Source organism: Girardinichthys multiradiatus, chromosome 13, assembly GCF_021462225.1.
Source record: "Girardinichthys multiradiatus isolate DD_20200921_A chromosome 13, DD_fGirMul_XY1, whole genome shotgun sequence".
Lineage (NCBI taxonomy): Eukaryota > Metazoa > Chordata > Actinopteri > Cyprinodontiformes > Goodeidae > Girardinichthys > Girardinichthys multiradiatus.
In genome coordinates this window covers 10,596,019-10,623,794 of record NC_061806.1, presented here as the reverse complement: position 1 = coordinate 10,623,794, position 27,776 = coordinate 10,596,019, and the positions used below count along the sequence as shown (strand labels likewise).

The 27,776-nt window shown below is 41.0% G+C and overlaps 1 protein-coding gene across 3 annotated transcripts in view; it reads right to left on the bottom strand.

Moving 5' to 3' along the window:
- Nucleotides 1-27,776, bottom strand: part of LOC124879573 (visinin-like protein 1) — a 46,949-nt gene that overhangs the window by 5,475 nt on the left and 13,698 nt on the right. For 2 of the 3 annotated variants that reach the window (XM_047384232.1, XM_047384233.1), the window contains 2 exons: nt 2,973-3,148; nt 45-260 (listed from right to left, as the gene is read on the bottom strand). In XM_047384232.1, coding sequence (XP_047240188.1) covers nt 45-260; nt 2,973-3,134 — 378 coding nt within the window. In that variant the 5' untranslated portion in view covers nt 3,135-3,148. Of the gene's footprint in view, nt 1-44; nt 261-2,972; nt 3,149-25,766; nt 25,875-27,776 lie in introns of all 3 variants that reach the window. The other variant, XM_047384234.1, reaches the window with a different exon arrangement.

Here is a 27,776-nt window from a genome sequence, read left to right as displayed (position 1 = left end):
TAAAGACTGGATTCCTTTTTGTTATGCTGCCCACCACCACAAACCTCAATGATCTCCAACATCTCCATGCGTGTGATCTTTCCATCTCCATCGAGATCATACATATTAAAGGCCCAGTTGAGTTTCTGCTCAAAGCTCCCCCTGGAGGTGATGGACAGAGCGCAGATGAACTCCCTGAAGTCGATGGTCCCGTCGCCATTCTTGTCAAACGTGCGAAAGGCGTGCTGAGCAAATTTTGACGCATCACCATATGGGAAAAACTGGAGAGTGAAACAAAGGAAAAGCAGAACAAAAGTCATGAAATTTGGAATGTGAAGAACCTTGATGTTATCTTTGATCAGGACATGCCCTGGTCGAATAAAGCATCATGTCTGTAAATCTTTCCTAGATGGCAAAAATCTATCACACAGAAACCACCCATGTCCAAGTGTTTATTTCTTTGGATTTGTCTCATCCCCTAACAGAACCACTGACAGAGCTATTTCTGGCCCTCATTGTGGATTCCCTCTCTTTTTGTCTCATAGAAAGTACTCCTGGTCCAGTGTTTCCAAATTTATTCTTGTCTTTTTTCTACACAAATCCATTTACAGACCATTACTTTTGCTTATTCTTAGTTTTTTTCATAAACCCTGTGGCCCTGTGTTTCTCCGTTTGTTTTACTCGTGCAGACCATGCCGAATTGAAAAAATAAAGACTGATAGAGGTGAAAGGGATGGAGGAAGGTCTGAGGAAATTATTTGCTTTTCTATAGGGACGTGGTGTAACTCTGAGTCGTTCATGCATGGTCTTTCTCCTAATGTAAATGTTTCAGAATTCTACCTCTTTCCTGGACAAAGCCATTAAAGGAGCTATTGTGAACATTAACTCTTTGTGCTGTTTGTTTAAATAAAATTCTGAACTCTTTTCAGAAATTAAAGTTAATAGAAAATATGAACTGCAGAGGAGTGTAAGCTGGGAGATTCAATTCAAATTCAAAAGTACTTAATTAATCATGAAGGGATATGAATTGTTGTTGTAGCTCATATTATGCAGGTTTCTTCAAAGAGCTGTTGTAGATGCTGATGGCTGTGGACAGGAAGTATCTGCTGTAGTGCTCCATCTTACAGCAGATCTGAAGAAGCCTCTGACTGAAGACACTCTGTTGTTGTACAACATTCTGATGAAGAGGATGCTCAGGGTTCTCCATAATGTTCTTCATTTTATGAAGAATCCTTCTTTGCACAATGATCTCCAGAGGTTCCAGAGGAGTCCCCAGAACAGAGCCAGCCTTCTTTATCAGACTATTTAGCTTTTTGTTTTGTACCTGGCTCTGAAGCTGCTACTCCAGCAGATAATGGCAGAAGAGATAACACTCTCCACAACAGACTTAAAGATATGCAGCATCTTGCTAAGCTTCCTCAAGAAGTACAGTCTGCTCTGTCCCTTCTTGTAGATGGCTTCACAGTTGCATCTCCACTCCAGTCTGTTGTCCAGGTGAACATCGAGGTATTTATACTCCTCCACCACCTCCACTTCTTCTCTCGTGATAGAAATAGTATTTGGCCTAATCCTGATTCTCTTAAAATCTACAATCATCTTCTTTTTTTTATTCACGTTCAAGATGAGATGATTGTTTCCACACCATGCCACAAAGCGGTCCACCACCTTCCTGTACTCAGCTTCTTGTCCATTTCTGATCCACCCCACAACTGCAGAATCGTGAGAGTATTTCTGCAGATGACAGGAGTCTGTCTTGTACTGGAAGTCTGAGGTGTACAGAGTGAAGAGGAATGGTGAGAGTACAGTCCCCTGTGGTGCTCCTGTGCTGCTGACTACCTGGTTAGATACACAACCCTTCAGACTCACAAACTGTGGTCTGTTTGTCAGGTAGTCTTTGATCCAGGAGATTGTTGAGGCCTCCACTTGAGTCTTCTGGAGTTGGAGATGACTGGAAAAAGATGCTGGGGATTTTTAGCCTGCAAGAAATGATTAGCATTCTATGATCACAAAGTTACATCTTTAGTTCTGGGTCCATCTATGTAGCCCTACCTCCCTACCAGAACCATTTTGGGAAAGATTTCTATCTGCTTTTGTCTGATTTGTCCAAGGTTCATGCAGTGGCAACGCACCTTTACCCTGTGTCTTCTTTGTTTTCCTTTCTCATAGGAAATGCTCCTTGACCAATGCTGTTGTGTTTTTTTTAGTTCTCTCAAACCCCAAATGAGAATTTTTTGCTGGAGCTTTCTTCCTGTTAAAAGGAAGTTTCTTCCTGTTCATTTTTGCCACATGCCTACTCAGGAAGAGAGATTGCTGTAAAGTCAATGCGTTGATGGAGTCAGCTTGTATCTATTGCATAGGCTCGGTTCAACTGCGCAACTGGATCTCAATCTGACAATATGACTGGATTGTATTGGAATTATTTGAATTAAATGTGGACCAACTGTTTCCTATATGGCAGAATAACTACAGAGATAGCTGAGGAAAACCTAAAACATTTAACTAAAAGCATTACCAAAAACAAAAGTTTTAAGCCGCCTTAAAAGTAATCAGGCTGTCTGCCTCACGGATAAAACAATCTGAACTTGTTTGTCTTGACTCAGTTCCGGTTTAGCTGCTAATCATGTTACAAGCTTATAGTAAAAGATCCAGGTTGTTTTGTATGTCATTTCTATGAGAAATACATGCTCAGGTCATCCACTACACCTTAGTGGCTGCCTGATCCACCTAAATTAGATATACATATGTGCAAAAAACAGACCTACATATTGTTTAATTCCAGTAACAGATGGAATCTACACTAAATACAAGAATACACTATTTATACATTTATATCACATTAACTTCTTTTTACTGGATAACAAAAATAACAAAAGTAATTAGCACTAAGAGTTCCCTTCCTTAGAAGTCCAGTCTAACACAACCCCCCCTTATTAATGCAAAATCAATTAGCAGTTCTTCTTCCCCTTTGCCTCCTGTTTTCTCCTGGCTCTCACCTTAACGTAGAGCTGCTGAAACTCCTCCAGGTTCAGAATGCCAGAGGGACAGTCTTTGAGGAAGCCTTTATACCACTGCTTGAGCTCTGCCTCGTTGAACTCTGTGCTCTTGGTCAGGTCATCGAGCACCTCTGGGGCCAGCTTACTGTTGTGTTTCCCCATGATGCCTCACCTCTCTGGGTAGGAACGTAGAAACAGAGTGAGACTAGTCGGGCATACAGGTGAGGAGCTGCTAGACAAAGCAACAATAGCAGTAACGGCTCTGTGTTGCTGAACTGCTCAGGGCTCATGAGGATAATGAACATAACGAGGACATGATTACATGTGAATAGATGCAGCCAAAGCAAGTCTGTAACATTTTCATCTGGATGTGGGTGTCACAATATTTGGCAATGTTCATCTTCCAAGTGGATTTTAGTCTATTAATTGCTTTAAAATAAGACATTCCTTGTATTTATAAAAACAAAATTACTGTACATATAAAGAATCTGCAGAGTTTGACAGCATATCAGCCAATTTGAAATATTAACCGATTATTGTATGCATTATGGATACATGTAAAGCTATACAGAACAATTCACTGCACTACACTCCCATAGCAAACTTGAGAGCACAGACAAATTCTTTAAAATCAGTACACTGTAAAGATTACCAAGCTGATTACATCTACTGTGCTTTGAAAATGTTTTCAGTTATTAGACCTTTTCACATTTTGTCACATTCTAGGGCAATCTTTAATGTATTTATGAGGGGATTTGACATGATAGGCCAACACAAAGTAGCACCTATTTGAACAGAGAAAAAAAAGAAAAACTTGATACACGATTTTCAACTTTTTTCACAAACAAAATGTGTTCTTCTGGAATTGCACTGTATTCAACTCCATCTATCTTGCCTTCACTTCTAATCATTTTGCTTGTCCCTGCTGATTAAAAGCTTGCCCACAGTATGATGCTATCACCACCAGGTTTCACTGTGGGGATGGTGGTGTGTGGATTTTCTATTTTGTAGTGTTAGTTTTCTATCACATGATATTTTGCATGCATGCTGGTCAAATAAATTTCGGTTTCATGTGACCTTCAGCACAATGACAAACTGCAAGTGGGACTTGGCTTTCTTTCAACGACATTTTTCCTGCCACTCTTCCATAAACACCACTTGTGTGTCTGAGTGCCAGATTAGGGTTTTGATTAGTCATGATCTGCCTTGCAACCTCTGAACACACTTTTTTGAACCAGACAGCCTCCACAGATTTGTCATTTGACATTGTAGCTTTAGGAGAAATATTCAGTTTTAGATAACTCTGTTCTCTGAAAGGTTTTCAACAATAACCGGTTATGGATGTTGGAGTTGTTCTTTTATTGTATTCCATACTGCAATAGATTGTGCACCGTAATTGGCAGCATTAACCTGGAATAGTTGTTTGTAAGACTTCATTTGCCTCTCACAATGTGGTGCAGGAATTTTTGCTATGAATCAGAAAAAGGCAGACCCAAGATTCAGCCAGACACAGTACTGAAAGTTTAAAAGGTTTATTCAGCCACAGGAAAACATCACACAGGTAACATTCCTCACAGCTTCCAGGAAATCACTGAGGCAGAAAGAGGGATTAGTGACTTGTAGTCTCTACAGATTTTGCAGGGATCAGAAAAGCCACTAACCTGCTTTTGTTTTGAGTGGAATTTGAAACCCAGAGGGGAAACCTCAGTGGGCGACAGGCAGTGATCTCCACAGCACAGGTAAGATGTGACTCCAGGGTGAATAATCCGAGGGCTAGGCTGGCTCAATAATCCAAGGACAGAAACAGGGTCAACGATCGGAACAAGAGGCGTCAGGCAAGGGGCAGGCATAGGCATAAACCAGATGCAGGAAACAAGGTCGACAACCAAAATCCAAATAGTCCGACAGGGAGCAGGCAGAGGCATAAATCCAAAAAGCAAGGCAAGGTCAAGAACAATAATCAGACAGGAAGGAACGCTGGATATCTACTCACACGATGGCTTTCAAAAATCTGGCACCGTCTGCTTGTCAGAGTCAGTATATATCAGGGAAGACACAGGGGCTTGGCATTCCACATATTGCACTACACTGCAGAAGCCACCAGGTGCATCTAATATGCTGATTGCAGCCAGGGAGACAGGGTAGAGCAGACGTGCCAGAATCATAACAATTTGGGCCCATGTTTTTTTTCAACAGTGCTTTAGTTGAAGAGGTTTGTAGTTTCTGCAGAGCTCTATTATGGTTTCACTGGTAGCTTTATAATCAGTTATGGTCTGAAAGCCTAGCTTATTTAGTTTTTGCAGACATTTTGTCAACTCAATGACTACACAGCCCCATATTCTCCCCTCTAACACCATGCTTAACAGATGTTATGAATTGTTTGTGGTGATATGCTGGGTTTATCTCTGCTTTGGTCTTATCTATCAAAAGGACATTATTCCCGAAGTTATCTGGTTTGTTCCGATGTAAAGTCCTGCCAACTTTTGCCCAGTCTTTTTCAAAGTATACTCATATACCCACTCACTTAAAACTGTGCACATATATTTATATTATATTGTAGATATGTTTATACTGTTTAATTTGTACTGTATTGCACCGACTACGCCAAAACAAATTCCTTGTATGTCCAAAAACGTACTTGGCAATAAAGCTTTTCTGATTCTGATTCTGATTCTGATTCTGAACTGGAACATTTAACTTGCTAACTGAGAGCTGCAGAGTCTGAGATAGAGCTCTTGCGATTTTTGAGTTTCTCTGAGCATTGAAGGATCTGACCTTCTTGGGTATTTGCTGGGACATCAATTCACAAATATGTTACACTTTTGAATAAGGTGGTAGTCACACTCAGATCAAGATCAAGTATTAAAGTGCATTCGATTAGGACGTGGCTGCCACTTTCTCCTTTTAAAGCAACAAGTATAGATATAGTTTTTTTCCTGAATCTACGTGTGGATTTTCTCTCAGCAGACTTTAATCATTAGAGAAATAATTTATCTGCTTTACCAGGTCGAAACAGATTATTTTGATTTAATAATCTGTCTCTCAACCATCCAGGCATCTATTTTCTTTGACATAGTCATATTTATATTTAACAGTCTCAATATCAATAGAAACTTTACAATAACTCTGGGTAACATCAAATACATGCTTGCATGATAAAACCTAAGTAGAACCAAAGCAAGTAAAAGCTGTGAAACTGATGTTCATCAAGAGCTTAAAATCTGCAGCAAATGTCTGTTTCCAAGAATTATGACTCTAACCTCAAATTGCGTCGGTGAGGCCCCTGATGTCATCGCTTCAGCTCAGCCCATAAAATGGCCCATTAGCCACCATCACCACGCATACTTCACATGCTGATGGCCACTGCAGCACCTTCATGACGTCATCCCTGACACAGAGCAGCTTTCGCACTTTGATACAAAACACAGCCGATGGTGCAGAGCCGTGCAGCCACAAGTCCTGCTAGTGTGAGGGCAATTTGCTGGCTGAAATATCATCCTGTCGCACTAAATGGGAAGTGAGTAATAGGGATAGAGGCAGCGAAGCCCCAAATCACTGTAAACTGTGCCATTATCTTTAAGTGTTGCATTCCTGTAACAAACTGAAGACACTCAGGGAGTAAAAATTAGTTTAGAAACTGAGTAATTAAAGATATTGATAAAAGAAATATTGATGTACGTAGGAGTAATAACAGGATAAAGCTGTTTAAGAAAAGAAACAAGTGGTGCCCCACATACAGATACTTTATTTATTTCAAGAAACCTCTAATAAAATAAATTCACTCGGGTCCAAGACTCCTAAGTTAGACTCATAAACACACCGACTTGTGCCTTAGGTTAGTTTTGGATGCACCATCTGAAGAACTCATTCATACATACAAGTATTTATCATAATCATCTAGACCCTTTTTAAATTTTGTGTTTCTACTGCACACTTCTATGAATCATAGGGGGGTTGAGAACAAATTAATGCATTATTGTGAAATGGAAGGAAAGTGATACATGGATTTATATAAAAATGTCTCAGAAGGTAAAGAGGTTGTACGGTGGTGAAGTCATTGAGAAACTACAACTAAGCAAGTCCTCCACCCCAATCTCAAGTCTTTGTTCATCTAGAGACCAAATTTTCTATCCATTCTTTGCAAAATAACTCAAATTCAATCAAATCGGACGAAGAGTGCCTGTAAACATTGGTTTTCAAGTCTTGGCAGAGATTCTCATTGAGATTGAGCCATTCTAACACATACAAATATTTTGAGGTAAACCATTCTGTAACCAATCCTAAACTATCCAGACTGGAACTCTGAATAGTTTAGGATTGGTGTCTTGCTACAAAGCGAACCTCCATCCCAGTCTTTTACACCCTCATCGACTATTGCTCTATATTTAGCTCCATCAATCTGCAGAAGAAAAACATTCCCACAGCATGATGCTGCCGCTATGTTCCACGATGTTTCACCATGGTGTTTTCAGCGTTATGAGAAGTTTTCCACCACACACACACATATGTACACACATGCAGACTGATTGATGCTGTTTGTTCACTGATGCTCTCTAACAAACCTCCAAGGCCTATACTCAACGTATAGGCCTTGGACTCTATTTACTAATTGGTTGATTTCTGAAGGCAATCGGTAGTAGTTGGTTTTATTTATGGGTATCAGGGTAGAGTAGGCTGAATGCAAATACACAGCACATCTTTCAGATTTTTATCTGTAGAGAAAATGAAATCCCCGTATCATTCGCCTTCCATTTCCCATTAGGAATTCCTTATTGTTTGTATATCCCATTAAGCCTGCATACTATTAGGACAAGATTTATTCTCTTTGTTAGTGGAGAAAAAAAGGAAATAGTTTTCTAAGGAAGTAAAACCTATTATATCAGACATGCAAACACACTGAAAAGGCAATCTGAAGGATTGCACACATTAGCAGAACAAGCAACGTTTGAATCCACTAAAATCATTGCACATTTAAATTCAGGGATCTCTCACAGCTCATCTTAGTGAGGCATGACTCTGGTGTCAGAGTTTATACGGAGATAACAATCAGAGTCCAATCTCATCTGAGGAAGTTGAGGTGAAGCTTTGACAACATAGAGAAACAGACTTCTTCGTTTTGGCTGCCCTGGAGGAGCTACGGCTTATCAGAGTGCAAACAAAAAGGTGAAGGTGAGCACATGGATTGCATGCCAAACAGTGCATGCTGAGACAAAATAAGCCCCATAAAGATTGAACAACACATGAATACTGACTCTGAACTGGTAATTTAACCAGTATTTCGAACTTGTCAATTAGAACGTTTCCTTCAGTTATACATCAGCTGCATTTCCTTCTGCTGCATTCTGTCTTCAGGGTTTTCGACACACAAAAAAGCTAAGTGTGTCCTGTTATTCACAATGATTTTAACATAATATGCACTTTCAAATAGCATAAAACAATGGAGCTACATTACATGCAACGCTTTATCACAAAGGTCAAATGTAGACATATGGGAACACTGCTCAACAAAGCCATTGACTGAGCTGACAGCATGCTGTTGCTGCTGTTCCATAATGACGTCTTTGACATGCCATTCATGTCAAAACACACACACACACACACACACAAGTTACAACGCTAGCTTTAACTATTGGACAAAGAGACATGTTAGCAGTCAAATTGAGGAAACGATAAAGGTAGGATGAAGTGTAAGAAGATAAAGAGGTTTTGCGTTAAGGAAAAACAATACACGCAGGATCATTACTCGAGCCTGCTTTGCATCGCTAAAAAAGAAGACAGACGGGCAAGGCTGAGGCTGCCTGAAGAAGTGATACAGATGAAGATTGAACCAGGGACAAACACCTAAAGTTGAAAGCAGATAAGCTTGGACATTCAGTAGAGTTTGACGAGTATCTTACTGACTGTGAGGGGACCTTAGTGCATGTTCATTCCAGCTGTCAGACTGATAGTAAAACCCAGAGTGGAAAGCTGAGCTGTAAATGCGTGGGAGGCTCCATGCGTGTCATTGCGTATGTGTTTGTCAAGCCAGCTTGACAGAAACCAAGCTGACGGGGTGGGATGCTAAAAGATGTCTGAGGAGCGGACTGTGAATTACTTAAACAGGAGGGGAGAATTGGAAACCAAAAACCTGTGTAACTTTACAGCTGCACTACAATTATTCAAGTACATCTATTTGTGCATTTAAAAGTTTTTGAAATTACCAGTATTAGTCCCAAATGTAACTCGACTCCTGATAAGTGTTGACTGGTTACTGATTTCATGTCGGCCACAACCTCAGGAAGATTTTCCCCAAAAACATGTATGAAAATAACTGCAAATTTTCTTGTGCACAAAATGCCCGTTTTTTGTTTCGCCAACATTCTTTCAAAAGGCACAAAATGTGAAAAAGAAACTGTAATCAGTGCTACAGCTCCCAATCTGTCTGTTCCGTGTGACCTACAGGTCCTTCTCAAAATATTAGCATATTGTGATAAAGTTCATTATTTTCCATAATGTCATGATGAAAATTTAACATTCATATATTTTAGATTCGCCCATAGACTGCTGGAGATAGGCACCAGCTCCCCCGCGACCCACTATGGAATAAGCGGTAGAAAATGACTGACTGACTGACTGATATTTTAGATTCATTGCACACTAACTGAAATATTTCAGGTCTTTTATTGTCTTAATACGGATGATTTTGGCATACAGCTCATGAAAACCCAAAATTCCTATCTCACATAATTAGCATATTTCATCCGACCAATAAAAGAAAAGTGTTTTTAATACAAAAAACGTCAACCTTCAAATAATCATGTACAGTTATGCACTCAATACTTGGTCGGGAATCCTTTTGCACAAATGACTGCTTCAATGCGGCGTGGCATGGAGGCAATCAGCCTGTGGCACTGCTGAGGTCTTATGGAGGCCCAGGATGCTTCGATAGCGGCCTTTAGCTCATCCAGAGTGTTGGGTCTTGAGTCTCTCAACGTTCTCTTCACAATATCCCACAGATTCTCTATGGGGTTCAGGTCAGGAGAGTTGGCAGGCCAATTGAGCACAGTGATACCATGGTCAGTAAACCATTTACCAGTGGTTTTGGCACTGTGAGCAGGTGCCAGGTCGTGCTGAAAAATGAAATCTTCATCTCCATAAAGCTTTTCAGCAGATGGAAGCATGAAGTGCTCCAAAATCTCCTGATAGCTAGCTGCATTGACCCTGCCCTTGATAAAACACAGTGGACCAACACCAGCAGCTGACACGTCACCCAGACCATCACTGACTGTGGGTACTTGACACTGGACTTCTGGCATTTTGGCATTTCCTTCTCCCCAGTCTTCCTCCAGACTCTGGCACCTTGATTTCCGAATGACATGCAGAATTTGCTTTCATCCGAAAAAAGTACTTTGGACCACTGAGCAACAGTCCAGTGCTGCTTCTCTGTAGCCCAGGTCAGGCGCTTCTGCCACTGTTTCTGGTTCAAAAGTGGCTTGACCTGGGGAATGCGGCACCTGTAGCCCATTTCCTGCACACGCCTGTGCACGGTGGCTCTGGATGTTTCTACTCCAGACTCAGTCCACTGCTTCCGCAGGTCCCCCAAGGTCTGGAATCGGCCCTTCTCCACAATCTTCCTCAGGGTCCGGTCACCTCTTCTCGTTGTGCAGCGTTTTCTGCCACACTTTTTCCTTCCCACAGACTTCCCACTGAGGTGCCTTGATACAGCACTCTGGGAACAGCCTATTCATTCAGAAATTTTTTTCTGTGTCTTACTCTCTGGCTTGAGGGTGTCAATAGTGGCCTTCTGGACAGCAGTCAGGTCGGCAGTCTTACCCATGATTGGGGTTTTGAGCGATGAACCAGGCTGGGAGTTTTAAAGGCCTCAGAAATCTTTTGCAGGTGTTTAGAGTTAACTCGTTGATTCAGATGATTAGGTTCATAGCTCGTTTAGAGACCCTTTTAATGATATGCTAATTTTGTGAGATAGGAATTTTGGGTTTTCATGAGCTGTATGCCAAAATCATCCGTATTAAGACAATAAAAGACCTGAAATATTTCAGTTAGTGTGCAATGAATCTAAAATATATGAATGTTAAATTTTCATCATGACATTATGGAAAATAATGAACTTTATCACAATAAGCTAATATTTTGAGAAGGACCTGTATGTGTCGGAACTAGGAGTGAAATGGCACATAAAAAAACATGTTTATATGCATATGTTGGATTTAAAAGTCATGGTTTGCTACATTTTTAGCTGAATTCTCTCCAGTACCAGTGACCTTAACGTTGTTTTAGGGAGTAATTTAGTTAACTGCAGAGTGAGCTATGTACCTTATTGCTGTCCAAGTTCAGAGGTAGCTGGGTGTCCTCAACATTTTGTTTTCGTGTCACTTTTCAAAGTTGCGCTACATAACATAGCATTGCGCACTTAGGGCCCATTTTAAATAATAATAAATAAATAACAATACTAATAATTTTGACTCTATTGATCTCACAATGGAGAAATTATCCTCTGCATTTAAACCATCCCCTAGGGAGCAGTGGGCTTCCATTCTGCGGGCCCGGGAGCATTCAGGGTCTAAGGGTCCTGCTTAGGGACCCACAGTGGCAGGCTGTGGGATTCGAACTAGGGTACTTGTGGCCTCTCCGGGACGCAAATGCCTCTAACCTCTAGGCCCCCACTCCCCCTATTATTTACTTATTCAGATCCCAAATAAGACGTGATAAACTGCGTGTGCAAAACAAATATTGCAAGTGCTTTTAGTGGATGATCTACTAAAATTGCTTGAGCAGATGATAACAGGTGTAAACGTGGTGCATATTGCTCCATTTAAATTAATTTTGTGCATCCTACTGGCTATTATCATGGACAGTTTGGAAGACTAAGAATGTTAATAATACTGATAATAATAATAATACGAAGAAGAAGAAGAAAGATTATAATGTACCTTTTAAAAACATTTGAAAATATGAAAATAATGAAGGCTGAAGTTAAAAGAAAGTTGAATTCATAAAACCTAACTTTGTCAGAACCACCTCAAAAAGTGGATCTCGGTCCGGTTGTTTGGTCCGGACCAGGGTTCCCTTGAGTGCAAGGGTTAACACTGGCGAGATCTGCTCCAGAAACTAGCACGTTACATAGCGTTTGGTGTGAAAGCAATACATTTTTACTCACAGGGATGGTCTGGAAGAAGACTGAGTGTGTGCTGTGGCAGTTTTAGAAGTAAACCCTTTGATCAGTGTCACAGTGCTCTGATGTAATGTGTGCTGATGTGCCTGTTTACATCAGTCTTTCTTTCTTGACAGAGAGACAGTGATCAGAAATATTCAGTCCTTGATGAAACAGGCCATACCTTCTGTCTATTTCCAGATTGTGCTGTTTTCACTGACGATGAACAAGGGTTTTAACAGGCTGCAAACTCATGTTTCCATGTAAAAAAACACATTACAAATGTCAATGTCTCCTTTAAATAAGATAGGTGCTTGTCATACTCTTACTTGTCATCTTCTGCTTTATCTGGAACCGGGTCACTGGGGCTGCAGACTTTGTAGAGATGCACAGACGTCCCTCTCCCCAGACACCTCCTCCTGCTCCTCCGGGGGGAGCCCAAGGTGTTCCCAGGCCAGCTAAGAGACATAGTCCCTCCAGCATATACTTGGCCGACCCCTGGGCGTCCTCCCGGTGGGACATGCCTGGAACAGCTCCCTTGGGAGGCATCCAGGAGGCATCTGATACAGATGTCCGAGCCACCTCAACTGACTCCTCTCAAGGTGGAGGAGCAGTGGTTCTGCTTTAAAAACTCAGGGATATTTAGTGTTCCTTCATTTTTCACCAAACTAAGGCCCCTTTCACATTGTATCACCAGGCCACTCTATTGTCCACTTGACTTTCAAGACTGTTTAATCATTTTTTGATTACAAACATTACTAGTCAAAGCCACAAACAAATGAAGCAACAAGTACAGCAGTGAACACGAAGGTACCATATAAACATTATTCATACATTTGCATAAACACAGTAAACACGCATTATATAACTACTCATTACCATTACACTGGTGGAAGCCGAACATATGCAGATGAAAACATTGTACATACCTGCACATACCTGCACTGAGTTGCTGTCTCCTTTTTAGTATTAACTGTAGTTCATGGACGTTCTCTCTTTTCATTGAAAGGAATATTGCTAGCTGGTCAGCAAGCTCTGCTATCTTGCTGCCACTCTGTGTAACATCCACTGTTGATGACTCATGGTCATTCCCACACTTGGTGAAAATGCAAGTTTGGTGCTAAACAAAATACAGGTCCTTCTCAAAAAATTAGCATATTGTGATAAAGTTCATTACTTTCTATAATGTAATGATGAAAATTTAACATTCATATATTTTAGATTCATTGCACACTAACTGAAATATTTCAGGTCTTTTATTGTCTTAATACGGATTATTTTGGCATACAGCTCATGAAAACCCAAAATTCCTATCTCACAAAATTAGCATATTTCATCCGACCAATAAAAGAAAAGCGTTTTTAATACAAAAAACGTCAACCTTCAAATAATCATGTACAGTTATGCACTCAATACTTGGTCGGGAATCCTTTTGCAGAAATGACTGCTTCAATGCGGCGTGGCATGGAGGCAATCAGCCTGTGGCACTGCTGAGGTCTTATGGAGGCCCAGGATGCTTCAATAGCGGCCTTTAGCTCATCCAGAGTGTTGGGTCTTGAGTCTCTCAACGTTCTCTTCACAATATCCCACAGATTCTCTATGGGGTTCAGGTCAGGAGAGTTGGCAGGCCAATTGAGCACAGTGATACCATGGTCAGTAAACCATTTACCAGTGGTTTTGGCACTGTGAGCAGGTGCCAGGTCGTGCTGAAAAATGAAATCTTCATCTCCATAAAGCTTTTCAGCAGATGGAAGCATGAAGTGCTCCAAAATCTCCTGATAGCTAGCTGCATTGACCCTGCCCTTGATAAAACACAGTGGACCAACACCAGCAGCTGACACGTCACCCCAGACCATCACTGACTGTGGGTACTTGACACTTGACTTCAGGCATTTTGGCATTTCCTTCTTCCCAGTCTTCCTCCAGACTCTGGCACCTTGATTTCCGAATGACATGCAGAATTTGCTTTCATTCGAAAAAAGTACTTTGGACCACTGAGCAACAGTCCAGTGCTGCTTCTCTGTAGCCCAGGTCTGGGGAATGCGGCACCTGTAGCCCATTTCCTGCACACGCCTGTGCACGGTGGCTCTGGATGTTTCTACTCCAGACTCAGTCCACTGCTTCCGCAGGTCCCCCAAGGTCTGGAATCGGCCCTTCTCCACAATCTTCCTCAGGGTCCAGTCACCTCTTATCGTTGTGCAGCGTTTTCTGCCACACTTTTTCCTTCCCACAGACTTCCCACTGAGGTGCCTTGATACAGCACTCTGGGAACAGCCTATTTGTTCAGAAATTTCTTTCTGTGTCTTACCCTCTGGCTTGAGGGTGTCAATAGTGGCCTTCTGGACAGCAGTCAGGTCGGCAGTCTTACCCATGATTGGGGTTTTGAGTGATGAACCAGGCTGGGAGTTTTAAAGGCCTCAGGAATCTTTTGCAGGTGTTTAGAGTTAACTCGTTGATTCAGATAATTAGATTCATAGCTCGTTTAGAGACCCTTTTAATAATATGCTAATTTTGTGAGATAGGAATTTTGGGTTTTCATGAGCTGTATGCCAAAATCATCCGTATTAAGACAATAAAAGACCTGAAATATTTCAGTTAGTGTGGAATGAATCTAAAATATATGAATGTTAAATTTTCATCATTACATTATGGAAAATAATGAACTTTATCACAATATGCTAATTTGTTGAGAAGGACCTGTACACCTAAGTTGAAAAGCACGCAAATCGAACCAGTTCAAGAATGGTGGAAGAACAGTACATGAGGAGTTTTATCAGATCATAATATCATAACAGAATGCAGGTATAGGGCTCCATTGAACATTTTTCACTGATCAATGTGAGCTGGTCACACCAAGGCTCTGAAGCCACAAATTGTATTTTCTTTTAATTATTTATATGAGCTATGAGTTACAAAGAGACTCTTCCTCCCCGCAGTGAGCCTAAGTGCATTTTGGAGATGTGTGCACCGTCTTCCTAGCTGGTAGCCCTACTGCTCAAACATTGCCGAGCCCTTTGTGTAAGGGACCTGATCACAGACGGTAAGGTAATTATTGATGTGGAAATAGTTGATTGTTAGTTTAATTTGGCTTGTTGTGTCTATTTGGCTGGAGCTGGAGCTGCAGTCCAACACCATGGATATTGCAGCCTTGTTGCAGAGAGCATTACAATAAATTCTACTTGGAGCATTACTAGCTAACTGTGGGCATGATGAGACTGTGAGGCAGTGTGTCCTGTCCTGCGTTAAATTCTCTGAGCATTGCTATCATCTAATTGCTTCTTGGGGAAGTTTTTTGCCCGTGTATTAATTAGGTATCACGTTTGTATTTAGTCAGTAGGGAGGGCAGCTGTATTTCTATGGAAGCAAATCGTTACCATATTTCAAATGAAAAAGCATTTTCAGCAGCTCCGGTGGCAGGCTGTGGCATCCTCGTGACAGCCTTATGGCCTGGGACATCCATCGTGTTTTTAAGCATTTATTTATAATTGTCTGTGAGTGACAATTCAGAATAGCTCTATAATAAACCGGCTGTTTGTGCAATAAATCTTCGTCATCCTTTCAACACGTCACACAAACACATAGTGCTATTTATTTTCCATGTCAAGTAAATACAATCACCTTATGTTATGGGACTAAAGCTGTTTATTAAATAATGAAATCATTATTTAAAGGTAACAGGCTATAACAACAATGACATCCCGTTTGCCGATAATCAGCATCAGATTCCACAAAAACAGCGGCAACCGCATTGGCAAGCTTTTACGGCCAGTCTGGCACCTTCTGGCATTCTCGCGGAATCCCCTGCCACCCTACGGCAGGCTGTGGCGGTTCCAGTGACAGGCTGTGGCGGAACTGCCAGTTCTGCCTGCCACTGCCACAAATTGAGCTCGGCCCTGCTGCAATTCAATCAATTTCTCGGCACGTTTGCAATGTAATGCAATGCAGACGTGCACAGCGCCCCCTACCGAACAAGATTGTTAGCTCGGTCAGCAGGGAGCTGAGGAACAGTGGCTGCCAACGTCACTCTGCTGCGCCCGCCGCTCGGAATGCTTTTTCATTTTTGAGTTCTGGGCAGTACTTTGCGGGCAGACCACGAAAACGAAAAAGCAATGTCTGCTTTGTTTTCTTTTTGATTATGGCATAAAATGTGCAGTCGTGAAGAAGAAATTGCAAATGCAAATAGGATGATTGATTACTAATTTTATTTATGGGTCAAATAATGCAGCCACATTCTTAAAATGCTTTTTCATTTTCAAATTTTACATTTCAAATTGAATTTTGGTATCTATTTGCTGGGGTACATCTTGAAAAATAAATCTCAAATGTCTTTTTCTTTTTCGTTTTAATTAAGTGAAAGAATGAGCAGTCTTGAAGAAGAAAATTAAAATGCAAATAGGATTATTGATTACTAATTTCATTTATGAGTCAAACAATGCAGCCACATTCTTAAAATGAAAAAGCATTTCTGAAAATGCTTTTTCATTTGAAATATGGTAACGATTTGCTTCCATATATTTCATTAACTTCTGTATTCCAGTTTGAGTTTCTTCGAAGCAATGCCTGTAATTAGCAGTTTATGTCATAATGAGAATTGCTTAGTTATGTATATGTTGACTTTATGTGCACTTAAATTAGTTATAGTAAATTTTTGAGTACTGTTAAAGCTGTAGATGTTTAGTTTATCCTTAACATCTAAATGCTAATTTATGTAACCACAGACCAGAGATGTTTAATGCAGCATAAAAGAGGGTAGGATCTCTCATTCCTCATCACATATAATGGAGAACGCACAGTGCTCTTGATGCAACCCAGAAGACCTCTTAAATACCCTGCAGAGATCATCTAGCTGAGCTTTAATGTTGTGGTTCAGTCTTAGTCCAGTCTAAAGGGGGCCTAATGGATGGAAAAGTGTGCAATGGTGGCCACGTTATGTCAGTAAAGTTGTTGCACTTTGACATTGTTTCCACTTAGTAACCCTTTAGGAATATATATATATAGGAACTATTGCTGCTGGATAGAAACTGTTGTTGAATCTGCTTGTCCATGCTCTAATTGATCTGTACCATCTGCCTGATGGTAACAGTTCAAACAGCATGACCTGAGTAAGAAGTGTCCCTTATGATGTTCTGGACATTTCGGAGACACTGGGAACTATATAGTTCTTCAAGTGTGGGGAGAGGGCAGCCAACGATCTTCTTGGCCGCGTTAATAACCCTGTGGACCGTTTTTGTCTGAGCCACTTTACAGCTGATGTAACACACACAGTCCTTTTATCGGGCTCTCCATAGAGCCCAATGAAAGGACACCAGCAGTCTCTGTGTGATGTTATTTTACTTAAGAACCCTCAGGAAATGCAGTCTCTGCTGGGCCTTTTTCAGCAGCTCAGAGGTGTTCATCCTCCAGGCCAGGTCCTCCTCGATGTGGACTCCAAGGAGGCAGAAGTCAGCCACCCTCTCCTCACATTCATTGCTAATAATCAGTGGTGAAATGATAGAGCAAGAGGCTCAACACACAACCCTATGGAGACCCTATGATGGTGCTGAATACTGAGCTATAGTCCAGAAAAGCAGCAGTAGGTAGCTCCCCCACTGTTTTAGATGGGTCAGCAACAACCCCTAGAGCAGTTTGTTTATGGTGTGAGCTTGGTTCTACTTAGCTACCGGGCGTACAGTCTAAGCTTGAGCCAAACGCATGCATTTAGCCAGGTATCTGTTGCACTGTGTGTGTATTTTTGGTAAAGAATAAAGCCCTGAGCAAGACGACTTCTCAAGATCTATTCAGTATAGTTCACAGCTAATTTTACACGAAATAATATCCATATAAACACAAATAACATTATACAATTTTCCAACAAAGCACCTTCCTCCTGTATTTATATTTTGTATTCTGACCACCAGACTAAATGTCTGGTAAAGACAGGTAAAGGGCTCCAGCGAACATTTTTCACTGATCAGAGTGAGCTGGTCACATAAATTGTATTTTCTTTAATTTATTTCAGCTATGAGGTACAAAGTGGCTGTGCCTCCCAGCAGTCAGCCTAAGTGCAATTTGGAGGTGTGTGCACTATCTTCCTACCTGGTAGCCCTACTGCTCAAGCACTGCCGAGCCCTTTGTGTACGGGGCCTGATCACAGAGGGCACTGTATTTATTGATGTGGAGATACAGGGGTTGGACAATGAAACTGAAACACCTGGTTTTAGACCACAATAATTTATTAGTAGGGCCTCCTTTTGCGGCCAATACAGCATGAATTCATCTTGGGAATGATATATACAAGTCCTGCACAGTGGTCAGAGGGATTTTAAGCCATTCTTCTTGCAGGACAGTGGCCAGGTCATTACGTGATACTGGTGGAGGAAAACGTTTCCTGACCCGCTCCTCCAAAACACCCCAAAGTGGCTCAATAATATTTAGATCTGGTGACTGTGCAGGCCATGGGAGATGTTCAACTTCACTTTCATGTTCATCAAACCAATCTTTCACCAGTCGTGCTGTGTGTATTGGTGAACCGCCTTCAGGATACAATGTTTGAACCATTGGATGCACCTGGTCCTCAAGAATGGTTCGGTAGTCCTTGGCAGTGATGCGCCCATCTAGCACAAGTATTGGGCCAAGGGAATGCCATGATATGGCAGCCCAAACCATCACTGATCCACACCCATGCTTCACTCTGGGCATGCAACAGTCTGGGTGGTATGCTTCTTTGGGGCTTCTCCACACCGTAACTCTCCCGGATGTGGGGAAAACAGTAAAGGTGGACTCATCAGAGAACAATACATGTTTCACATTGTCCAATGCCCAAGATTTGCGCTCCTTGCACCATTGAAACCGACGTTTGGCATTGGCATGAGTGACCAAAGGTTTGGCTATAGCAGCCCGGCCGTGTATATTGACCCTGTGGAGCTCCCGACGGACAGTTCTGGTGGAAACAGGAGAGTTGAGGTGCACATTTAATTCTGCCGTGATTTGGGCAGCCGTGGTTTTGTTTTTTGGATACTATCCGGGTTAGCACCCGAACATCCCTTTTAGACAGCTTCCTCTTGCGTCTACAGTTAATCCTGTTGGATGTGGTTCGTCCTTCTTGGTGGTATGCTGACATTACCCTGGATACCGTGGCTCTTGATACATCACAAACACTTGTTGTCTTGGTCACAGATGACCAACTGAGGCTCTTTTTACAAAACTTTATTAGGTTTTGTGAAATGCCTGTATTTTTTCAAATAAAAAAAATCTAAATTAATGAACAATTTTGGGCTTAACTGCACATTATAAGGAGCATTTGAGATTAGAACTCTCCAATTTAATGTTTCACAAAAGTCTTCCCAAGATATCGTTTGCCAGCATGCAGTAGTTCTGCAGTAATTACTGTCAGTTAAGGATTGTATGCACTGTAAAATCAGAGCTAGTCAGCTTCTGTCTTGAGAATAATAAAATGGTTGAAATGCTTTAAATAAACTTTAAACTCTAATCCTACACAGTCCAAACATTGTTCCTCTAGGTCGACTTACTGATTTCCAGAAGGAAGAACAAAGGGTTGAGCACACTATCATTATGATGGGGCTCATGCATGGTGGCTTTGGCTGAACATGTCCCAGAGGGAGAAACGTGTTGCTGTCTCTGCAAGGGAAAATGATTAGGTGGCAAAAGCTGTAATTGAGTTGGAAAGAGTGCAAAAATGGAAAGCTCGGCATCCCATACAGAGACTGTGACTGTCCCAGGCTGAGTTTGTGTCGTCTCTTCAGAGTGGAAAAACTATGACAGGCCTGATATTGGGACAGTCGATAACTAGTCCAATACCAGCTATGCTGTATACCACACTATGAAGTAGTGTGTGTGTGTGTGTGTGTGTGTGTGTGTGTGTGTGTGTGTGTGTGTGTGTGTGTGTGTGTGTGTGTGTGTGTGTGTGTGTGTGTGTGTGTGTGTGTGTGTGTGTGTGTGTGTGTGTGTGTGTTTTGGGGGATGGCAGGTGGTGTGAAACAGAGGGTAAAAGATGAAAAGTGTAAATGAGAACCTGATGCAGAAACAAGGGCCTGCTTATTGATATGTGAATTAACAACAAACTAAATGATTACTGGGGAAGCTCAGCAGACTGACAGAAACTATGCATCATGAACATTTGGTTGTCTTGACAGAAGCACCAGGCCTGCTGCCAAACCTCCATCAGGCAGAGACAAAGGCTGATGGCCAAAAACAAGTGGCTGACTGGTTTATGGCTGTTGTATGAGTTTAAATTCAAAGAAAAATACTGATCACTAACTGAAAAGCAAGTTTACAATTGTTCAACTGCTTCTTGTCAAGAGTACTATTCTTTTGTTTAGGACAGATTTAAGAGGAGTAAACATGATCCATACACTGAAAACTAAAATCCGTTTGCAACTTGAAGCATATGTCAAAATATTTAGAATGTATCAATAAGTATGTTTATTAGTTCTCAAACCATAGAGTGGATCTGAAAACAAACTGCATAACCGATGTATTGACATATTTTGAAGGAAACCATTTTTGTTGCAAGAACTGCATTTTGCTCTGTTCTAAAACATGTTTCCTAATCTCGAAAAGCTCACCCATGCATTTATCTTTAGTGGAATTGATTACTGCAACAGTGTCTTCACACATCTGCCCAAAAAGTTGATCAGACAGCTACAGCTGATCCAGAATGCTACTGCCCGTCTCCTCACTAAAACTATGAAAGTGAAGCACATCACCCTAGTTTTTAAGTCCTTACACTGGGTCTCTGTATCTCAGAGAATAGATTTAAAATACTAATGTTAGTTTAGAAATCACTGAATGACTTAGCACCAAAATACAATAAAGATTTATTACTGTTGTATGAACCATCCAGACCACTCAGGTCTTATGGTTCAAGTCTACTCTGCATCCCCAGAATCAGAAACAAACATGGAGAAGCAGCATTCAGTTCTTTTGCTCCACTTATCTGGAAATAAACACCCAGAAGACTGTAAAGAAGCTGAAATCCTGAGTTCATTTTCATCAAGGTTAAAACCCATTTGTTTAGAGTTGCCTTCGTTTTATCAACTGAACTATTAACTGAAACATCATTTATTTCACCCTATAGTCCAACTTTTCTCTACTTTCCTTTATGATGCTACTGCAATGTACTGTCAATGTTTTTTGTCACTGCAGTGCACATCATGTACATCATGTAATGCACAATAACATTGTTGCTGAAATAAATGGGATATACTAATAAACTTGCCTTGCCCTAAGTCAACACAAGTACACTTAAGTCTTACTGCTATAATCAATTTCAAAACATGAATTCCCTAAAGAAAAAGTGCAATAAAACTAATTTTAAGCATTATTTAACTACTTGCTAGCATAATGAACAGAGTTTTAGTGTTTATATAGACCAGCTTCTCCATGCTTACAGAAAACAAATAAGTCAGTCACACAAATTTGATGAATGAGTAATTATACCCTTACTACATCGCTGAAAACATTATTTTATGAGCAGATTAACTAGACCTTTCTGGTACAGTACTCAATTGGTTTAAATCCTACTTGAAGGACAGGGACTTTTTTGTGTCCGTAGGTAACTTTACGTCAGAGACCACAAAAATCACATTTGGCGTTCCCTAAGGGTCCATCTTAGGGCCCCTCCTATTCAATATCTACATGCTCCCCCTAACTCAGATTATAATAAACAACAACGTAAGTTATCATAACTATGCAGACGACACACAGCTATACGTTACGATGTCACCAGGTGACTATGAACCCATTCAAGCGCTGGGTAAATGCTTAGAAGAAATCAATGTATGGAGGTGCCAAAATTTTCTTCAGCTGTAGCAAAACAAAACTGAAGTAATAATCTTTAGACAAAAGGAAGAGTGTTTACAAGTTAGCACACAGCTTCAGTTAATACAACTAGAAACCACCAGTCAGGCTCGAAACCTGGGTGTAGTGATGGACTCAGACCTAAACCTTAAGAGACACATAAAGACAGTAACAAGGCCAGCCTTCTATCACCTAAAGAACATCTCCAGGATTAAAGGACTAATGTCTCAGCAGGACCTTGAAAAACTAATTCATGCGTTCATCTTTAATAAAATTGATTACTGCAACTGTGTCTTCACAGGTCTGCCTAAAAAGTCGATCAGACAGCTGCAGTTGATCCAGAACGCTGCTGCCCGCGTCCTCACTAGAACTAAGAAAGTGGAGCACATCACCCTGTTCTAAAGTCCCTACACTGGCTCCCTGTAGCTCAGAGAATAGCCTTTAAAATACAGGGGTTTGACAATGAAACTGAAACACCTGTCATTTTAGTGTGGGAGGTTTCATGGCTAAATTGGACCAGCCTGGTAGTCAGTCTTCATTGATTGCACATTGCACTAGTAAGAGCAGAGTGTGAAGGTTCAATTAGCAGGGTAAGAGCACAGTTTTGCTCAAAATATTTAAATGTACACAACAGTATTGGTGACATACCAGAGTTCAAAAGAGGACAAATTGTTGGTCCACGTCTTGCTGGCGCATCTGTGACCAAGACAGCAAGTCTTTGTGATGTATCAAGAGCCACGGTATCCAGGGTAATGTCAGCATACCACCAAGAAGGACGAAACACATCCAACAGGATTAACTGTGGACGCAAGAGGAAGCTGTCTGAAAGGGATGTTCGGGTGCTAACCCGGATAGTATCCAAAAACATACAACCACGGCTGCCCAAATCACGGCAGAATTAAATGTGCACCTCAACTCTCCTGTTTCCACCAGAACTGTCCGTCGGGAGCTCCACAGGGTCAATATACACGGCCGGGCTGCTATAGCCAAACCTGTGGTCACTCACGCCAATGCCAAACGTCGGTTTCAATGGTGCAAGGAGCGCAAATCTTGGGCATTGGACAATGTGAAACATGTATTGTTCTCTGATGAGTCCACCTTTACTGTTTTCCCCACATCCGGGAGAGTTACGGTGTGGAGAAGCCCCAAAGAAGCGTACCACCCAGACTGTTGCATGCCCAGAATGAAGCATGGGGGTGGATCAGTGATGGTTTGGGCTGCCATATCATGGCATTCCCTTGGCCCAATACTTGTGCTAGATGGGCGCGTCACTGCCAAGGACTACTGAACCATTCTTGAGGAACATGTGCATCCAATGGTTCATTGTATCCTGAATGCGGTGTCGTGTATCAGGATGACAATGCACAAATACACACAGCAAGACTGGTGAAAGATTTGTTTGATGAACATGAAAGTGAAGTTGAACATCTCCCATGGCCTGCACAGTCACCAGATCTAAATATTATTGAGCCACTTTGGGGTGTTTTGGAGGAGCGAGTCAGGAAACGTTTTCCTCCACCAGTATCACGTAGTGACCTGGCCACTATCCTGCAAGAAGAATGGCTTAAAATCCCTCTAACCACTGTGCAGGACTTGTATATGTCATTCCCAAGACGAATTCATGCTGTATTGGCCGCAAAAGGAGGCTCTACAGCATACTAATAAATTATTGTGGTCTAAAACCAGGTGTTTCAGTTTCATTGTCCAACCCCTGTAGGTGAAGTATTAGATCAATATTAACTGAAGGTTGAGGCCTTTTCAGATTAGGATACTGCTATTTATCTCTTTACACTAAACTTTATCATTTGTTATAAAAAAAACACTTCTCATCTCCATTGCATAATAAAATCTACAGTGCATAAGTGTGTGAAATGATGCAGAGTAAGAAACTCAAGTATGTAAAAACCAAGACTTTGATTTTGATCCCTAAATCTGGTTTTAATTAACTTTCCTGCAGTTAATGTAAAGTTATGGTCCTGTTACTAAACTATATGCTTTCCCTATTCTTTCCAGTTTGTTTGTAAAAACTATTTATTCTTGTTTGTTTATTTAGTATTTGTCTTATTTGTAGTGATTTCATAATTTCTTTTTTCTTGAGTTGTGTGCATATTCCACCCACATCAGGTGACTGCTCCATGAAGTTGGGTCATTTGTACAGAGACATTGGAGGATGTTTTCAAGCTCCCGATTAAGATTAACATTAACCATTAGTCTGGGGGTGGAAACCGGAAGAAACTTGAGACTTGGCCCCTAGAGCAGAACAAAAATCCTTTCAGACCTAAGAGATGAATTGTGGTCATCTGTCTGAGATTATCTCAGACAGAGATTACCTCAGGTATGCCATGGAGTCTAAAAAAAAGGTTTATGAGGAGCCTGGAAGTTTCAGCAGCAGCAGAGAGTTAGGAGAGAGCAGTAAGTTGACAAGCTTTAGAAAAGCAATCGATAACTGACAAAATTACAGTTTTATTCTTGCCGGAAAGCCCGGCAACAAAGTTCACCACAACGGAGGCGCATATCTGGAGAGACAAAAGCTCGCAGGCAAACTTTTGCTCCACAAGGCCATTCCCGGAACAGCTTGAAAGCTGGAAATCTGTCTGATACACAAAGATCAGCAGATTTATTCACCAATCGAAGACAGCGCCGACACCCGGCGCAGGTGAAAACCTACAGAGGTTCTATTTCCAAGGAGATGAGTTTTCTCCTTGTTATTCAGTTGACTAAACGGTTCTTCATCTTTTCCCTTCCTGGACGGATGAGAAGTTACCGTTCATTTTTTTTCTTAATTTGATCACGGACGCGTGGTCCCCCCTCCCCTCATTTTTTGTCAGACCTGATCCCTCCTCAACCGGTGGAGAGAAGATATCAACGTCAAAGTAATTTTGTTCTTTTTATATTAAACCGGATAGATTTAGAGGTCTGGGCAGGATGAGGCATAGTGAAGGTGATTTAGAATCACCAGTAGTTAATCTAAGGTATTAATTTGTTGCATGCAATACTGATTGAAGTGTTTTATGCTGAGTGGTGTTTTGATTTGCTGCGCAAGCGCTGCTGAATTGTGCGTGTTAATGTTTTTGTCCAGCTGATCTTAAATAAGCCAGGAGTTAGAAGTTGGACTTTTAAAAGTTTTCATTCAAAGCAACTGCGGTCTGTACCTCATGGTCTGACCACTCTTTGTTCCAGTTTTATTTCTGGAGATTTTCCACTGAGTTCCGGCCTCAGAGTTTCATGGCCCCTTGTCCGAGATTTTCTGCGATCAGCAAATAGTGGCTAAGAGCACCCAGCTCACCGTTTTATCAGCTGACCGCTAGAATTGGGACATCAACACACCAGAAGGACTTCTCTTTCCATTTAACCCAAATTACACATTTTGTCCATAAAACTGCTGGTTTGATCTTCATACACTAAATGCATATATATTTTTATTTTATTATTATTGTTAGGTAGTCATTTTTATTCCCTTTGTGTAGAATAGTGCTTGTTAGTTAGGTGAAGGTTTTTGGACCAGAATAATGGTATATCAGGATTATTTGGCTTCAATAAATCTTCATATATGATTAAGAGAAGAGTTTGTGTTTATTTCGTGCAAGAGTGATTTATCTGTCAAAACAAGGTCGAAGATCCTCCATCCTTCGGTGAAGTGGTTGAATAAACAGTGACAGTTGGTGGTTTTGGTTAATAATTTGTAATTATTAAAGAGCTTTGAGCCCATAATCACAACACCAGAGGACATCTTTGATTTATATTCATAAGTAATGATTTTTGGTTAATAAAAAATGTTTCTCAAATTATAATTTTAAATTATAATTCTTGATAAATATTAATTAATCAATAATCATAATCCTTACAGTCCAGATGATGATGGGTTTTGCTGTGCCCTCCAACCAGTGTCTTCATTCCCCCCAAGGCCATCCTGATGACAAGGAGCTCCTGATCTTTAATTTAATGGTTTTGTTCTGCGGATGAGAGTAGTATGGAGAAGAAAAAAAAACGTACATGGATAGAGCTTGCCATCTGATGGAGATCATTAGGAAAGTACAGCTCCAACCCCTGAGTCTGAGTGGTCCACTTCTAGGATGAGATCTTGGAACTGATATCCCATATAGTTAAAGGATTGTTTAATTTCAGTTTGTTGCTGGCCCAAAGACTGGGGAAGGTAATCATGCTGTCCGAGTAATATCCCTTGGTGAGAAACCGCGCTCCGCAGTTGTGCACCAGAGTCGGTTTGTTGGTCAGATCATTCTGTCATAAAGGTAGATAACCAAGTCTGTAAAAGAGCAACAACTACGGAGGCAGAGTAGCATTTTAACAAGTTTATTGAAGGAAAACAGAGTGACAATGGTACACCATCAGGATTTCCTTATGGACAGCTTCTGATTAGACTCAATAAGCAGCACCTGTGGAGCTACACTCGAGGAGCTGCACCTGCAAACCCTGTAGGGGAGAGAAAAAAGCACAATGCACACGAACCTGCACACAACCTACGTAGTATGACAAATATTGCATCTGTTAACTTTTTGATTCCAGAAAAATTTAAGGTAAAAAAAAAAGGAATATTGCAAATTAATGTAAAAAAACACCTTCCTAACATTTTTGAGCATATTGCTGATACCAGCCATCCATCCATTGTCTATACCCACTTTTCCATGCAGGGTCGCAGGGGAGATGGTGATTTACTCCAGTGGTCATTGGCTGAGATGCATGGTACTACCTGGACAGGTCGCCAGTCCATCACAGGGCAACACAGACACACAGGACAGACAACCATGCACGCTCACACCTAAGGGCAATTTAGAGAAACCAATTCACCGGACTGTGGGAGGAAACAGGAGTACCAAGAGAGAACCTACGCATGCACAAGAAGAACATGCAAACTCCATGCAAAATTTAACCCAGGATCTTCTTGCTGCAAGTAAACAGTGCTACCAACTGCACCTTTGTTGATACCAACACCTTGATTTGTCTATATTATCTGGACACATGAAAAAGGTATAAATAGCTTTTTCTTTTTTTGTTGTCCAAAATATTTTGATCCTGAAAAATATTTGATTTGATACTGATACTGTTGGTTGGAGGGATGAATTTTAGCTGCCAGCCCACTTGTAGGTCCAGATTGATTCAGTATTATGTAGAAAACAAAAATACAGTAGTCTCTTACTTGCTGATTTGCATATCATTACTTGCAGCTGTGTGTAATTCATCATGTAATTAAAGGGATGAACAGTAGCAGAAAACAGTGGTCCATATATTAGCCATGCCCAGCTAACCACTCTGCTGCCTCCTATCTCCAAGCACACCTGTGCTTCCACCTTATGCAGCTCGCTCAGCTGGCTGACTGCTGAGCAGATGGTTATACACATTCTCCTCCATAACAAGTCTTTTACACATGAGAAAAGCTTATTCTTACACATAACTGAAGACCGAAAAAAACATATTTGCCACAATAAGCATACTTTTGCTTTTTACTTTTTAGATATATATTTTCAAAAGCCACAACCAAAAGTTGGGGGTCATGATTAAAAAAGAATGAAGATTCTGAGTTTGAAATAATGCATCACTAATCTCATTAGTAAATTCAATTTCAATATAGTTCCACCTACAGTCTTTCATCCCCCACTGATAATTCCAAAATAGTCAGGTGTTTACAATAAGGAAATTGAACAGAACCTTTGAAATAGTTTAATGAAACAAATGTTACAATTAATGTACTAACTTCAACACTAAATTCTACAGGTGTGCTTAAGGTAAAACCCCTCAAATACTTGGACTGATGATGGCAATGTTTGAGTGAATGTTAGAAATCTGGCTAAGTCAAAAGAGCTGTCCAACACGTTTACAAAAGAGATCATTGCCTTGCA